A 17,237-nucleotide genomic window follows, 5' to 3' on the forward strand; every position below is an offset into this window, starting at 1 on the left:
ATTTGAGCACTAGGCGGAGCGAGTAACCCTACAATGCCGCTCTTTCTTTCATCGGCTTGTCAGGTCGAGGTAACAGACAATTTTATTTTGGTGTATCTTCACTCTTTTGTCGATTCAAACAGGAATACAAGCACTCGCATGGGTACGCGAGCGAGGGGTCAACGCCTCCAAAACACCCCTAGAAATGGTTCTGTAGCATACCGCCCCACAGGTAATGACCGAGCAAAACCCCCTAAACCGCGGCATATCACGAATAATAGAAATAGCTCGGTACAGAACAACTACCAAAAAAAAAAAGAAACTCCAGCAAAAGAAAAAATAAGAAAATTGGGACTCACCTAGGAAACGCATAGTATTCTCCAATGAAAGCAAAATTAAGCAAACCGGGACTCATCCAGGGAACGCCCAGTATTCTCCAGTAAAAACAAAATCGAGCACACCGAGGCTCACCCCGACGCACGCATAACAGTACGGCGGCACATAAAGCTCGCCAAAAACTATATATAACAATGATGCAACGGGTTATAATTTCGACCTTTGCTCGAAATAACACCCATACGGCCAACTGTCATCGCCAAAAGAAGAATTCGACTTCGCTCGAATTATAATGGGTTAACATTTCGACCTTCACTCGAGATGATACCCCTACGGCCAACGACCATCACCAAAAGAAGAATTCAACTTCGCTCGAATTATAACGGGTTAACATTTTGACCTTTGCTCGAAATAACACCCCTACTACCAATGGCCAACACCAAAAGAAGAATTCGACTTCGCTCAAATTATCACGGGTTAATATTCCGACCTCGCTCGAAATGACACCCCTACGGCCAACGGACATCGCCAAAAGAAGGAATCGACTTCGCTCGAATTATAACGGGTTAACATTCTGAACTCGCTCGAAATGACACCCCTACGGCCAACAACCATCGCCAAAAGAAGAACTCGATTTCGCTCGAATTATAACGGGTTAACATTTCAACCTTTGCTCGAAATAAGAGCCCAGCGGCCAATAGCCATCGCTAAAAGAAGAATTCGACTTCGCTCGAATTATAACGGGTGAACATTCCGACCTCGCTCGAAATGAAACCCCTACAGCCAACGGCCGTCACCAAAAGAAAAATTTGACCTTGCTCGAATTGCAGCGGGTCACTATTTCGATCTTGCTCGAAATAACATCCCTACGGCCACTGGCCACCATCGAATCAAATAGGTTATAATTCGATCTTGCTCGAATTAATACCTTTACGGCCACTGACCATCATCAAAACGAGTAGGTCAATTCGGCCCCGCTCGGAACAACACCTTTAAAGCCTCCAACCACCGTCAAATAAAAGGAAAAGTCCGAAATCGTTCGTATATAAGTCAGAAATCGACTTCGCCCAAAACGGCGACTCCAAATTCGAACTCGTTCAAATAAAGTCAGAAATAGACCTCGCTCCAGACGGCGATTCCAAATTCGACCCCGCTCGAGTACATATGAAGAAATTGACTTCGCCTAAATCGGCAAGTCTGAACTTAATCCCACTCGAATGTTCAAGTCAAAACAGATTTCGTCCAAAAGGGCAGATCCAAGTTCAACCTTGTTTGAATCAAGGATGATACCGCCTAAAGCGACGAATCAGAAGTCAGCCTCACCCGAACGTGCAGATCTAAAGCGACTTTATTCGGGCTCACCCGACGAGACCCTACTCGATCCAGTCAAGGTCGAATTCCCAAATCGAAAAATCAGGGACTCATCACAAAAAAAAAATCCGAAGGTCTACGCGAAAACAAAAAGATGTGTGACAAGCAAAGAGAAGGGAAAGAAAATCAAAGGATATACAAAGGCGAAGCAGCTGTTTTATTTATATATATACGGGCGCAACGGCCGCACCTTACAAAAGGCCAAAACATGCCCAAAAAAGGCGAAAATGGACAACAAAAAAAATACTAACGCTGCAGCAACTTTTCACTCGGCGTCATCACTGCCGTTCTTCCCATCATTGTCTTCAGGAAACCCCTCCTCAACATCAGATCCCTCGCCGGCCTCCGGTTTCGCAGGGTCGTAGCCGTAATTGACACGAGCCTCGCGTGCCTTTGCCCGGGCCTCTTCAAAAGCAGCCTCGAAAACACTACCCACCTCCCACGGACCCTTGTATATGTCTCGTCGGGCCTCGGCATGGTTGTTCTGGAATGGAACGATAAGGGGTCGACCAAGTCGTAGTTATGCCCACAGGGCGTGATAGCAAAAGAGCACCTTGGCCATTACCAGGGTCAAGCTGTCAAAAAACTTACATCGCAAAACAAGTGTAATGTTTGGGCAATTGATGAAGGATACCGTCATAAGAAAGTACGCCGATCAAAGATCATTGGATAAAAGGGAAGGTTGTTAATATATATATATATATATATATATATATATATATATATATATATATATATATATATATATATATATATATATATATATATATGGGATATGGGTAGCCCAAATCTGGGGGGAGTTATTTGATAGTCATCTCTATGGGATCAACAAGGGGAATCTCTTAGTCATCAACAGTTCCCTCTCTTCTCCTTCTTTGCTTTCACGGTTATGGTGCAAACCTGTCACAAATGTAAGCCTATCATTCGCATTTGATGTACGATAATCATCTTAAGAAATATCACACGTTCTTGTTCTTCTTCGATTTTTGTACTCAATATATTTGAATCTAGAATTAATTATGTTTGGCTAAAATTTACCTTCTATATCTCTGTTAATTAGTTTAACAAAAGAGTTTAACACTTTGTTAATGAGAAGAAAGACCACGGAATTCAGTTTGAGTCGAGCTTAATTATATTAATCACTTTTTAGACTTTTAATTTATATCTTAATTTATTGCTAGTAGTGTCAGATTAAAGTAATAAATTGTACTATTATTTTAGCAGTGTCCTATTTCTTTAATTCATGTCCTGCCCCTTCATACGATGTCCCTATATAGAATAATTTCTTTTATTTTATCTGGCCAAAACATTAATAAAATGTCATCGCTCATGTAACCAGAGTACTGATAATAAAACCAAAGAGAACAAGTGAAGTGAACAAAATTCATCTCTTTATTGATTTGGTGCACAAAGCACAAGTAGGCACTAGGAGACAGCCAACAATAATTAACACAAAACAAATCAAACAAAGATATACTTACAATAATAAATTATAAAGAAGCAACATCAAGAAACATGAAAACTCAAATAATTAATATTCTAATAAAAAAACTAAGCTGTTGAAGCCACTTCCACGTGAAGACACAATGAGAACAATGTGTAAGAAGGCCACCAGAGAAGTAGAAGCGAAGTTGTCCAAGTCGCTAGGAATCAACCTCTGAATTGCAAAGTTGATGATCTTATTGATTAAATTAATTGCTTTTGGCCATGGACCTCTGAATCTTTCCCTCAAGAAGCCATCACTTATTTTGTGATTTAAACTGAAATCTGCAAAAGGGCAGCAGAAAAATATTAGATCTTTAGTTGAATATCACCTTCAATTTTGTGTAATTAAAAGAACTCCCTTATAAGTATAATTCATACTGCAGCTACTTACTTGCGTGGTTGTGGAAAATGGCCAAGCTTTTCAAACTGCTTAGTAGTGGACTGGTGGTGGCGGGGAAGCATAAATGTATACTGGAGGGGGAGGTGATTTTACGGGAGGGGGAGGTGAAGTGTAGTAGTACGGAGGAGGAGGTGATTTTACGGGTGGGGGAGGTGAAGTGTAGTGGTATGGAGGAGGAGGAGACTTCACGGGTGGAGGTGGAGAGTGGTAATAGTAAGGAGGTGGGGGGGATGGTGATGGTGGTGGTGGAGACTTGTAATAGTAGGGTGGTGGGGGTGATGGTGATGGGGGTGGTGGCGATTTGTAGTAGTAAGGTGGAGGAGGTGACGGTGATGGTGGTGGTGGAGACTTGTAGTAATAGGGAGGTGGAGGTGATGGTGATGGGGGTGGTGGCGATTTGTAGTAGTATGGCGGAGGGGGTGACGGTGATGGCGGTGGTGGAGACTTGTAGTAATAGGGAGGTGGAGGTGATGGGGATGGTGGTGGCGGGGATTTGTAATAGTATGGTGGAGGAGGTGATGGTGATGGCGGGGGAGGGGATTTGTAGTAATATGGTGGTGGAGGAGATGGAGATGGTGGTGGTGGAGACTTGTAATAGTATGGCGGAGGAGGAGATGGCGATGGTGGTGGAGGAGACTTGTAATAGTAGGGAGGTGGGGGTGAGGGTGATGGTGGTGGTGGTGACTTGTAGTAGTATGGTGGAGGAGGAGATGGGTCCGGTGGCGGTGGAGACTTGTAGTAGTATGGAGGAGGAGGAGATGGCGATGGTGGTGGAGGAGACTTGTAATAGTAAGGAGGTGGGGGTGATGGTGATGGGGGTGGGGGTGACTTGTAATAATAGGGAGGTGGTGGTGATGGAGATGGCGGTGGGGGTGACTTGTAATAGTATGGTGGAGGAGGAGATGGGGATGGTGGTGGAGGAGACTTGTAATAGTAAGGTGGAGGTGGAGATGGTGATGGTGGTGGAGGAGACTTGTAATAGTAAGGTGGTGGTGGTGGGGACTTGTATACGTATTTCGGTGATGGAGGAGGTGGCGACTTGTAGACGTATTTCGGTGATGGAGGAGGTGGCGACTTGTACACGTACTTTGGTGATGGAGGAGGTGGTGACTTGTACACGTACTTTGGTGATGGAGGAGGCGGGGACTTGTATACGTACTTTGGTGATGGAGGAGGCGGGGACTTGTAGACGTACTTTGGTGATGGAGGAGGTGGTGACTTGTAGACGTACTTTGGTGATGGTGGGGGTGGTGATTTGTACACATACGTTGGGGTTGGAGGAGGCGGTGACTTATATATGTATTTTGGTGATGGTGGGGGTGGTGATTTGTACACATACGTTGGGGTTGGAGGAGGTGGTGACTTGTACACATATTTTGGTGATGGAGGAGGAGGTGACTTGTATATATATTTTGGTGATGGAGGAGGTGGAGATTTGTAATAGTAAGGAGCAGGAGTTGGCTTAGGCTTCATGCATTCTTCATAAGGAGTTTTAGAGGCATAAGCAAATGGTTTTGCATAGAGCACAACTTCATATTTATTCTTTGACTTCACTTTGAGGCTAGCACCTTTAATGCCCCAGTGTAGATTTGTGGGAATGTTACATTTTGAACCCTTTGGTGCTTGGTGGAGTTTAGCCTTGCATGCATCTGCTCCATATTTGGCATAGTCAAATCCTTCGACTGTGATAGCAAACTTGCCATTGATTTTAGTGGTACCATAGCTCTTGATTTTCTTGTCACCAACTTTGCATGTGACCTCAACAACAGCACCTACTCCGAGTGTGGAAAATGATATTTCAATTAGTACTTAATAATTGAGTAGTTAACAGATCATATAGACATATATTCACCTTATTTTCCAACTAGCTACAGTAACCAACTTTGTCTTATTCTTAATATAAAAATAACTGTTCCATCACATGATCAAAAGCTCATTTTCCACTTTTTCCTTTTTATCTAATAAGGAATATAAAAGTCAAGAATCTACCCATCTGGCTTCCTTTACTGCTTTTTAGTTGTAGGCTCCCTCTTGTTGAATGATTTGCTAGATTAAAATGGGCAGTTTATGAGCCAACGAAGACTACGTTTGGGTACCACAAGAGGAAGCCACTTTTTCACCATTTTGGTGATTATCCAACAAATTTATTTCATTATTATATATTTTAATAGTTTGATAATAATTACTTAATCATGAAAAAAGAAAAGCTAAAGAAAACCTTAATACTACAAATAATTACTTAATCATTAATATATATCTCATAGATCCACAGAGAAGACTGCTTTTTGTATGGGAAGCATAAGTAACAATATTTTTCTTACTTTTACTTTTTTGATGTTTTTAATGATTCAGTTGTAAAAAAAACTTCTTCGATGCTACTTCTTGGTGTTTGAAAACTTATTTGACAAATATATTTAGGACATTTATCAACTATATAAATAATTCAAGAATTAGCCTTACAATTAACCCTGCATACAAGATTAATTATCACTTTCATTTACAGAACCAAGTATTAATTGTCCTTCGCTTTCACTATAATACTCCATATATTTAGAAAGAATGTTGGTTGACACATGCTAAATTAAACTTAGGTCCCTAAAGGCATTTCATTATTAAAAGTAAGAGAGAATGTTGCGGAGATGAGTATTATACCTTTGAGGTGCTTCTTGTCGTGGGAGTTCTTTGGGTATTTCCAGTCATAGCATCTGTAGCAGTAGACTTTTCCAACAACCTTAACGACCAAGGAATGATGAGGAGGATAGTAATGAGTTGGGGGTGGTGGTGAAGTGTAATAGTATGGTGGAGGAGGTGACTTAACTGGTGGTGGAGGGGAGGAGTAGTAGTATGGTGGGGGAGGTGACTTAACTGGTGGTGGAGGGGAGGAATAGTAGTACGGTGGAGGAGGCGACTTAACTGGTGGTGGAGGGGAAGAATAGTAGTATGGAGGAGGAGGTGACTTAACTGGTGGAGGAGGGGAGGAGTAGTAGTACGGAGGAGGAGGTGACTTAACTGGTGGTGGAGGGGAGGAGTAGTAGTATGGTGGAGGAGGTGACTTAGCAGGTGGTGGTGGGGACTTGTAGTAATAAGGTGGTGGGGGAGAGGGTGAAGGGGGTGGTGGTGATTTATAATAGTATGGTGGAGGTGGTGATGGAGAAGGTGGTGGAGGAGACTTGTAATAGTATGGTGGAGGTGGTGATGGTGAAGGTGGTGGGGGAGACTTGTAATAATAAGGTGGAGGTGGTGAAGGTGAAGGTGGTGGGGGAGACTTGTAATAATAAGGTGGAGGTGGTGAAGGTGAAGGTGGTGGAGGAGACTTGTAATAGTATGGTGGAGGTGGTGATGGAGAAGGTGGTGGGGGAGACTTGTAATAATAAGGTGGAGGTGGTGAAGGTGAAGGTGGTGGGGGAGACTTGTAATAATAAGGTGGAGGTGGTGATGGTGAAGGAGGTGGTGGTGATTTATACACATATGGAGGTGGAGGAGAAGGTGATGGAGGTGGTGGTGACTTGTACACATACGGAGGTGGTGGAGATGGTGAAGGAGGTGGGGGTGATTTATACACATATGGTGGTGGAGGTGATGGTGATGGAGGGGGTGGCGACTTGTACACATACGGAGGTGGAGGAGATGGTGAAGGAGGTGGTGGTGATTTATACACATAAGGTGGGGGTGGAGATGGTGAAGGAGGTGGTGGAGACTTGTACTCATAAGGCGGTGGCGGAGAAGGAGAAGGAGGGGGTGGTGACTTGTACTCGTAAGTTGGTGGTGGGGGAGAAGCATATACGTAAGGGTCAGCAGAAACAATATTAGCAACAGCCAAAATGGCCAATGCCACTAAGATTTGTGGCACATGACGACCCCGGCGGGGGTCGTCGCCACCGTTGTGCCTCATTGCTAGTCGGGAAAATGCGCCACCAACACCTCTAATGTGGCAATGCAAATCTGCACACTCTTGGAAGTGTGAGAAAAGAGGAAGAGAAGAAGCTTTAGTTGAGAGGTAATGACTTAAGATGAAGCAAAGGCCTAAGTATTTATAGTAACACTTAGTGAGAGGCAGTCGTTAGTATGGAGCTGTCAATTGGCACCAATTTAATTTGTCCGATTGAGAATCAAGACTTTTCAAAATATGAACTCTATACAGCTGGACTTCCCAAATTATTTTTAAAGTTCCATTACTTCATCACTCTGCATTTTTCATTGTTTTTTTTTTCTATAACAAGTGGTCACCTGCTACATAGATTTACAAAAAGAACATAACATTATGCACAGAGACGCATGCTATAATTGTGTAAGGGAAAATGAGTGTTTTTAATTTTTTTTACATTTTCACTCTTCGTTTCGTTTTCAATATTTGTGTTGCCTCTGAACCTTAATGAAAAGTGGGATCATAGAATTTGGTCTTTTATTGTCGTCTTCTATGGTTCTGTTTTCCTAGCCGCCGGGGTGGGGGTGGGGGTGGGGGTGGGGGTGTGGGAATTCTAGGAAATTAGGGTAGTGGAGTTGCTTTAATTTGAGGTACCATTAACCATATTAATCAAAGGCAATAGATGTGTAAGCTTCACAATTTGAGGAAAACTATTTATATTTATATATAGTATATGTATTATTGTTGATTTATGTTTTCTTACTGATTCATGTGAGCATGCATTTTATCCACCACATACTTCACGAGCAAGTTAAATTCTCTCATCAAAATGCCAATGCACAAGAATCTTATCTTTTCCTTCTATATATGCACGTGCCACCACTAATAGTTACAAAAGTAAGTAAAGTTAAACACACCAATTTAATAACCTTTATTTAATCTTAGGTTATGGTAAATATTAAACAAATTAATAAATAAAACATTGAAGCTGAGGGTCTTTTTTTTTTTTTATGGTTACGGTGTCTGGTACCAATGGCAGATGTATGTTGATAGTTATGGGTGCTGAAGCACCCATTACTTTTGGAGTCATGACCTATTATTTATATAAAAAAGCTAGTAATTCTTACAAATATATTACTTGAGCACTCAGTTTTAGTAGTACTTTTAGATAAGCACCCACATGACTTAAAAATTTTAGATATGTCACTGTCTGGTATCCGCACTGAGCTCCGACTAAATCCAGATTCATGTCGGAAAGTCCCACATTTGGGGGTAAAACGGTCCCTAACAAATGCGACTCCATACTCAGGAACTCGAACCTGATACCTCTGATTAAGGATGAAGAAGTACTTATCATTCTTCACTATAGCATTTCCCTCTAGAAGAAGAATAACTTACTCGCGATTGGTTATAAACATTTATTACTTAACCAAAGTTGAGTGATATATATTTTACGTTAATTAGCGTGTAACTGTGAAGGTTAATTTAAATTGCTTATTTTAATGTAAATATAGAGCACGAATATAAGTATTTCCTTGAAAAAAACACAGAGGGTGTGATTAGTTTGGTGGCATTGTCTTTTTTCAAACTTGATAGCTTCAAGAAAAAGTAACCCTTAACTATGGAAGATAATACATAGTTCGAATTACATTATGTTTGTTGAGTGTCGATGGCTATAGAAAACTATTTCTTTGCCAACTGGAAAACTGGAAATAGTCCTCAAGAAACTTTGAAGGGGACATTTTGTTTGACGTTAAAACATCTGAAGAAATCCAAATGGAACTCTCTCAGCGTTTTCGTAGATACATGAATAATAAATAAATAAATACATAAATAAATAAAAATTACTAAAAGATTAGTTTTTTATGTTTTATTCTTTATCAATTAGAGAAGCATATTAAAGACATTACTGATAAAATATTCGTGTATATTTCTGTTAAATATTATATGGAAGAAATTGAAAAATAAGCTATGGAATGAGACTTGGTATGCACTACTAATTCAAAAAATTCAATACCGCGTTTATTATGTAATCCAAATGTTTTTTTTTTTTCATGTTCATTATTATAGTTGGTTTTAGTATCATTGGTGCATACATAAAGAAGTTATGTTGATTTTTTATTTTATTTTTTACATTTTTGTATAGTATCAGAAGAGAATGACTTGGTATAACCTACTACTAATTCAAAATTTACAAGCCGACATAACAATTTAAATAATTTACTAATTAATTAGTTGACTTTACTTTGCTTCTATTCCGTTACGCCACTTTTTTACAAATTTTTTAAGTGATCTTAAACCGCTGAGACTTTACTTTCAGAAATCCCTTTCTATTCCTCCATTTTCTAGTTCTACGTCTAAATATCCTAGTTTTGTTTATCAAGTATCAATTTTAATAAAAATTACAGATACAAAAAGTTATAAAAATTTAATTAATGTGCAGAATATATATAATACTATATAGTATATACCAAAAAATACCTTCATTTAAAACATTAATTCGATACATCTCTGTGGTTTTTGAAACAGAAAAGACACAATCCTTAGAAAACAGATATAATACATTTAGTTATGCGTTTGGACATAAACATATGATTTTTGGAAAGAAAAAAAAAACAGTTTTGGAGCAAAGTTGAAAAAAAGGTATTTAGAATTTAAAATTAATTGTGATCCACTACTACTCCACTTTGGAAGACTTGTGTTATGGTTTTTCGTTTCTTATATTTTTCAATGTAGCATAATTTTTGAACTGCATGTGATTTCTCAATGATGAGATCAACTGCATGTGGAGGCAATTGATTATTTTAATTTTTTATTTTTTATTTTTATTTTTGAGGGTCGAACAGCAAAGAAACACGTAATACGTAACATTATAAAAAGAGAAAATGAAAAGGGCTTTTTTGACCTTTTTCTTGTTCGTTTCCAACAATATATAACTACTGTACTAGTTTCTTAAAATCCAAAAAAAGTCCCCACACATTGTGAGAATTATTCATAGAATGCTTACAAGCAATCCTTCAATACGGGAATAAGATGGAGTTTCTTATTTTGTCTGATAATATTTTCTAATTTTGGAAAGGATAATAATTGTGAAAATATTCTAATAAATTGTTTATGAAAAACGTAACTTTAAATTCAAAAAAATTCTCGTGCATTAATAACGAGTAACGAATAAGAAAGTTTTAAAAAACAATATATTATTTACATTTAAGGAGAACAAAAGTACTAAATATCGATTGGATCTATATATGCATCCTTGGTGCCACTTTTGTTGCAACGTTGTCCGTTTGGACAATATTTACGAGGAAGAGATAATAAGATTGGATCTATACATCCGAGGTGCCACTGACCTTTTGGCATACCCCTTGAAAAAAATATTAATTCCTAAAAGAAAAAAAAAGTATTTTGATTAAATTACGCTTAATTAAAATTTATATATTGTTAACTTGACACATTATACAAATAAGGGTAAATTTGAAAGAAAAAAATTAATTTCTTCTTGATTATGCAAAAGAACACTCAGAGACAGAGTCAGAATTTAAAGTTACCGGATTCAGGATTCTAGCAATTTTTATGTTACTGGATTATAAAGTAAGAATTTGTTCTTATTCAGCGAATTTCATAAGTGAAGTATATAGTTTGTATTAAAGTTATTGGGTATGACCGAATCCGTTACCAAAACTCTAACTCCACCCTTGAGAACACTTATTTTAGACAAAAATAAGAAGGCCCAAAGGCTATTTATTATGGATAGGAGGAAGTACACAAGAGTCTTCGTATATGGTACAAAGTAACTAGTAGTAGGGGTGTTCAAACCGAACCGAAAAACCACACTAAACCGAAAAATCAAACCAAATCGATTAAAATGCCCGACTAGGTTTGGTTTGGTATTGAGTAAAAAAATCCGAACCAAACCAATATATAAATATATAAATTTTGTTTATATTTTTAAGACTTTATAGTGAATTTTATTTAGAAAACATAGAAATATTTGAGATCATCTCATGTATTAACCTTGAAAGCGTAAATTAACAAAAAATTATTGTTAGACGACTACGAAAATAACTATCATGTGTTACTAAAAAAATTCTCCTATTAGAATATTTTAATAGATCATATGTTTGTCAATTTTTCTCCATATTTACTAAATATATATTCACTTATCAAAGCTTTATCTATAATTTTAACAAAGTAAGATTGAAATAATATTCATGTAACAAAAAAAAAACCGAAAATCCAAAAAACCCCGACAAAATCGAACCAATCCAAACCGATATAGTTGGTTTGGTTTGGTTTTGATAAAAACCGAACCAACCCGACCCATGTACACCCCTAACTATAGTAGTATTTCACTTCATGTTCCTACATTTACTAGAGAGCAATCCACATTCATCCTTTGTCTCAGCATTTATTTTAAAATAAAATGTTCAAATTTAAAGCGTAATAATGTGCAGGATGTTGATGGTTCTTTCCCTTTAATATGATGAAATATATTGATATTTGGAGAAGATGCTAACATACTGCTTCACCACTCATTGTCCAACTTCTATAATTTTTATTTGAAATTTGAGAAAAATAAAGTTTATTTCAAGTACATTCACATGTAGGATCATGGTTTATCGTTTAAATTATTAATAATATTCACCTTCCTACAATATATGTCTCATTATGTGTTGTTCGTCAACTCTCTTTGTATGATTACGAAAAAAAATTAAACAAATACGATCTACATGTTTGGATTGTATATATTTTATTTTTGCTTGTCGTGGCGACTTTTCTATGATTTCAAAATAAGACAATGAATGGATCTGAATCTTACTATTTTAAATCAAAACAAAAAGAAATATTTTTAAAAAATCACCGAGTACTATATAGTATAAGCTTTTGTCTTAACATTTTGAACAATTTATCTATTTCATGTAAATAATATCCTAGTTCCATTGTCTAAAATGATTTCAACTTCCTAAAAGATATGGTTATCGTAATTCACAAAATAAAATACTCTACTAAATACTCAAAAAAAATTGTACAACGACATCGAAATTTGCATCTTTAAAAATTATTTATTTAATATTTTTGGTCAACGTAAATTAGGTCCAATTATGGAATTGTACGTATATTATATTCCAGCTGGTTTTGAAAGAATAATGAACGTTATATTTTTTAAAGCAACCTATATTTCAGTATTATTCATCAACTAATGTTAACCTACTAATTGATATCTTCATTAAGAAAAAATTTCTCTAGAATTCTCGGTATACTAATTTTGTTTTTCCCCTTCCATCATGACCCCATTATTCTGTCACATAATGCATGCTCTACGATAACAAATAACAACAAATTCAGTGCAATTTTACAAATGGAGTACATATGAGAAAGGTAGTATATATGTAGACCTTATCCCCAGGGGACAGAGTCAGGGGCGGCCCGACGAATTTTGTAGCCTAAAGCCAAACTTTATGAGGGGTCTTAACTTTTTTTAAATATTTATTTATTTATTTATTTGAAGTCTATTTTTCTAGCTTTTCTTAAATACAAAGTTATTAATAATTTTCTTATAATCAATAACTCCTAATAAGTATTTCTCAATTAACAATATAACTAATCTTTTTTTGATAATTCACAAATATTATTAATCATCAAAGCAACAAATTACATTGTATAAAAGGCCAATTCAGCCTGTACATATATCACTGCTATACTCCTATCCTCAATGACCTATATAACACGACAATATTATTTCTTTCCTCCTTATATGAACTTGTGTTGTACAACATCTTTGAGTTTACCAACAGCTCGGATGTTACTCAATATAACTAATCCATTTAATCTTTCTTAAGATATTGTGAATCTTTGGTAAGATTTTATTAGTTTTAATTTTGAAAACTTCTTTTCACTGAAGCACCGATAACAGAAGTTATTAACATTATTCCATAAGTAATATAGACATTTGGAAAAGAATCAGATCTTTTTATTTAATTGAGTGTATCAATTAAATTGTTATCTTCTAATTGTATTATTTTCCTTAATACCATTAATAGAAAATAAATCTAAATCATCAATATCGAATTGATTATTATGCTTTAAGGAACATTCAAGATTAAAGCATTATGTTTTTAAATTTTCATCATCTAGTAATCTTAGTTTTTAGCGCTAAATAGAAAATCAAAAATATTTTCATATGCTTCGAATTGCTCAAATCTATTTTGAAGTGAAAAAATAGTCTTGTCTATTATGTATAAAAGTAATCGATAGGTAACGTAGGAGACATCTCTATTTTTTTCCCAGAGAAATTTTTGAATTTCCACTGCTTAGCTTTTACTTCACTCCATCAAATAAAATGTGAATAACCCATCCTCCAAAGGACTCTTCGAAAGATTTTGAGATTTCATTATCAACATTATCACCAAATTGTTACTTCATATATATCACACGTTTCTTATAAAATTTGGGCTCAATATTCATTTCAAGTGCAAATTTCCTTGGCAAAGATCTTAGCAGTTGCAAATCGTTATATTTATTAAAGAAAGAAATCGAACTTTTTCACTTCACAAAAAAAAAATTTAAAACTGATACATAACCTATTAGGTGTAACAAAAAATGGGACCCCCACATATATGGGGCCTAAAGCAATTGCTTTACTTGCGTTATGCAAGGACCACCCCTGGACAGAGTTAGAGTGTGAGATGCATGCGGATTCGGCCGAACCCAGTAGCTTTTGTTTAAATTTTATATGTTTCTTTAAAAAATCCATTGAATTTGTACAAATTATTAATTTAGAATTCAGTAACTTAAAAAAATAAGAATCTTGAACTCATAAGGTTCAAATCGTGGCTTCGCCTCTGCTTATCCCTACCTTGAGAAGGTAAAGAAACTGTTTTCGATACATCCTCAGCTCACGGTAGACCCTCAGCTCAACATAGTGAAGCTTTAATTTTAAATAAAAAGAGAAAGAAAAACAGTCTTGGCATAACTAGTAAAGTTGTTGCAACGTTATCAGGAGGTCACGAGTTCAAGCCGTGGAAACGGCCTCTTGCGGAAATGCAGGGTAAGACTGACTGCGTACAATAGACCCTTGTGGTCCAACCCTTCTCCGGACTACACGCATAGCAGGAGCTTAGTTTACCGGGTTGCCCTTTAAAAAGAGAAAGGAAAAAAAAAATGGTAGAAAAGAAACAACAATTTTCACTGAAAATTAAGCGCACCTAATCCATGTGGAAAATCTTTGTGCAGGTTACTCTATTTCTCTCTTCCTATTATGGATTTGAAAATGATAGTAAGTATAAAATTAAATCACATGGTGTTCTATTTTTCCTCCCTCTGTAACAACTCATGATACCAAAGCTCATTTTGTCTCAAAAGTGGTCTTTAATTTCTTTAAATTATTTAAGAATCTTAGTTAATAGAGGTGTCTCTTAACACGGCATTGACTAGCCTTAGGGGGGTTGGGTCATTTTCAACCGAAAGAATAATTTGTATCTGTTTTGGTTTTGCCTCATTCACTTTTTTATATAAGATATATATACATATATATATATATATATATATATATATATATATATATATATATAAAAGACATGGTAAAGTATTTTATTTTCCTAATTTGTAATTGGTGTAGCTAGCTAGAATCCAATGCTAGCTCTATTAGTATAGGTGTGCTAGTTTATATTTGAGTCCCTTTGTTTTTGGATGTGGTTATTACTTATGTAAGCTTGAAGTTTAAGAGTTAATATTATTTCCTTTCAACTAAATATTGAATAAAATTGATGCTAAGCTTAGTACGGGCTAGCTAGGGGTACAAATCGAATCAGAAAATCGCATCAAACTGAAAGTTTAAATCAAACCGATAAAAAAGTCCAATCAACTTTGGTTTTGATTTGATTTGGTATTGAGAATCCAAACCAAATCGTCATATAAATATATAATTATTATATATACGTTTAAGATTTCATATAAAATTTTCTTTAAGAAAATGTCTAGAAATATTTGGAATCTCTTAAGGATGTAATGTTTAATTAATAGAATATAAAGTTGTTCTATTTTTATTTACTTTATATAATGGATTGTGTCATCACTTTCTTATCAAGTATTATTGAAATGCGTCAATCTCTTTGCTCTTCCATATTCATACTAAATCTATTAAATTCTTATATTTTTTTGAATTTGAAATGGTATTTTCATAATATAAAATTAAATAGAACATATCATTATATAGGTATTATATTAATTTTTATATTTAATTATTATATTCGGTTAACCTTTAAAGTGTACATCAATAAAAAATTATTGTTAGACGACTAAAAAAATAACTATCATGTGTTACTAAGAAAATTCTCCCATTAAAATTTTTCAATAGATCATATATTTTTTTAAAATTTTTACTAAATATATATTTATAACTTATCAAGGCTTCAACAAAGTAATATTGAAATAATATCCATGTAACCAAAAAAATCCGAAAAATCCAAAACAATCCGATAAAATCGAACTAATTCAAATCGATATAGTTGGCTTGGTTTGGTTTTGATAAAAACCGAATCAACCTGGTTCATATACACCCCCAGTACTAACAAATATAGGGGGTGAGCTCGGATATGAGCGAGTTGAAACGGGTTGGACCATCTTTTTGTGTGCAGTATTTGACGAGTACCAATGAATTTTATTATATTATCCGTTTTTGACCTATCAAGCATCCATTGTTTACCATTAGCCTCCACGAATATAATGTACAATAAGCTAATCATTTAACACCAAATTACCAAAAATAAAAAAGGAGAGAGTAAAAGAGATAAATGGAAGTCCAAAAGCCATCATCTTTAAGTTTTCACCTAACGCTCTCCCTAGCTATCGCATTAATTAAAGCCAATAAGGAAGTCATCCATGTTTTCCTTTTCTTGTTTTTATTTTTACCCCTTTTTCCTTTTGATTGGATTGGACCCTTTGAGTTATAAATCGTCCGAGACACGTAAAAAGGGACGATATTATATGATTGACTATAAAATTAATTGTTCAAAATTGACATGTATGTTTCACCAACCTACAAATGTACTCCATCAAATGACCTACAAAACAGCATACATAGCTTTGCTATGACTAGTTAGAGGTAGTGGTGTACATGGATCGGGTTGGTTCGGTTTTTATTAAAACTAAACCAAATCAATTATATTGGTTTGGATTGGTTCGATTTTGTCGGGGTTTTCGGGTTTTTTTGTTACATGAATATTATTTCAATCTTACTTTATTAAAATTATAGATAAAGCTTTAATAATTAAATATATGTTTAGTAAATATGAAAAAAAATTGACAAACATATGATCTATTAAAATATTCTAATGGGAGAATTCTTTTAGTAACACATGATAGTTATTTTCTTAGTCGTCTAATAATAATTTTTCGTTAATTTACGCTAGGTTAATACATGAGATGATCCCAAATATTTCTATATTTTCTAAAGAAAAATCACTATAAAGTCTTAAAATATAAATAAAATGTATATATTTATATGTCGGTTTGGATCGCGTTTTTTTACTCAATATCAACCAAGTCAAACCAAACCTAGTGGGGGTTTTTAATCGGTTTGATTTGATTTTTCGGTTTGGTGCGGTTTTTCGATTAGGTTTGAACACCCCGCTAGAAGTATATACTATATATATATATATATATATATATATATATATATATATATATATATTCTAGGAAGGGCAAAGTTTATGTATTTAGGATCCGGCTAAGCAACTCGCTACATCCTCATTGGACTAAGATAGATGACGCAGTAACTGTTTATACTTTTCCAACATTTAT

At 35.5% G+C, this 17,237-nt stretch overlaps 1 protein-coding gene across 1 annotated transcript; it reads right to left on the reverse strand.

Annotated features, from left to right (window-relative positions):
• Positions 1-3,060: 3,060 nt before the first annotated feature.
• On the reverse strand, positions 3,061-7,575 carry LOC104216312 (extensin-2-like). Its single transcript, XM_070161860.1, has 3 exons — positions 6,224-7,575; positions 3,563-5,343; positions 3,061-3,453 (listed from the first exon to the last, which is right to left on the reverse strand). The coding sequence occupies exons 1-2, from the start codon at positions 7,461-7,463 to the stop codon at positions 3,602-3,604; spliced, it is 2,982 nt and encodes a 993-aa protein (XP_070017961.1). The 5' UTR covers positions 7,464-7,575; the 3' UTR covers positions 3,061-3,453; positions 3,563-3,601.
• Between the last annotated feature and the right edge of the window lie 9,662 nt (positions 7,576-17,237).

Source organism: Nicotiana sylvestris, chromosome 1 (genome assembly GCF_000393655.2).
Source record: "Nicotiana sylvestris chromosome 1, ASM39365v2, whole genome shotgun sequence".
Lineage (NCBI taxonomy): Eukaryota > Viridiplantae > Streptophyta > Magnoliopsida > Solanales > Solanaceae > Nicotiana > Nicotiana sylvestris.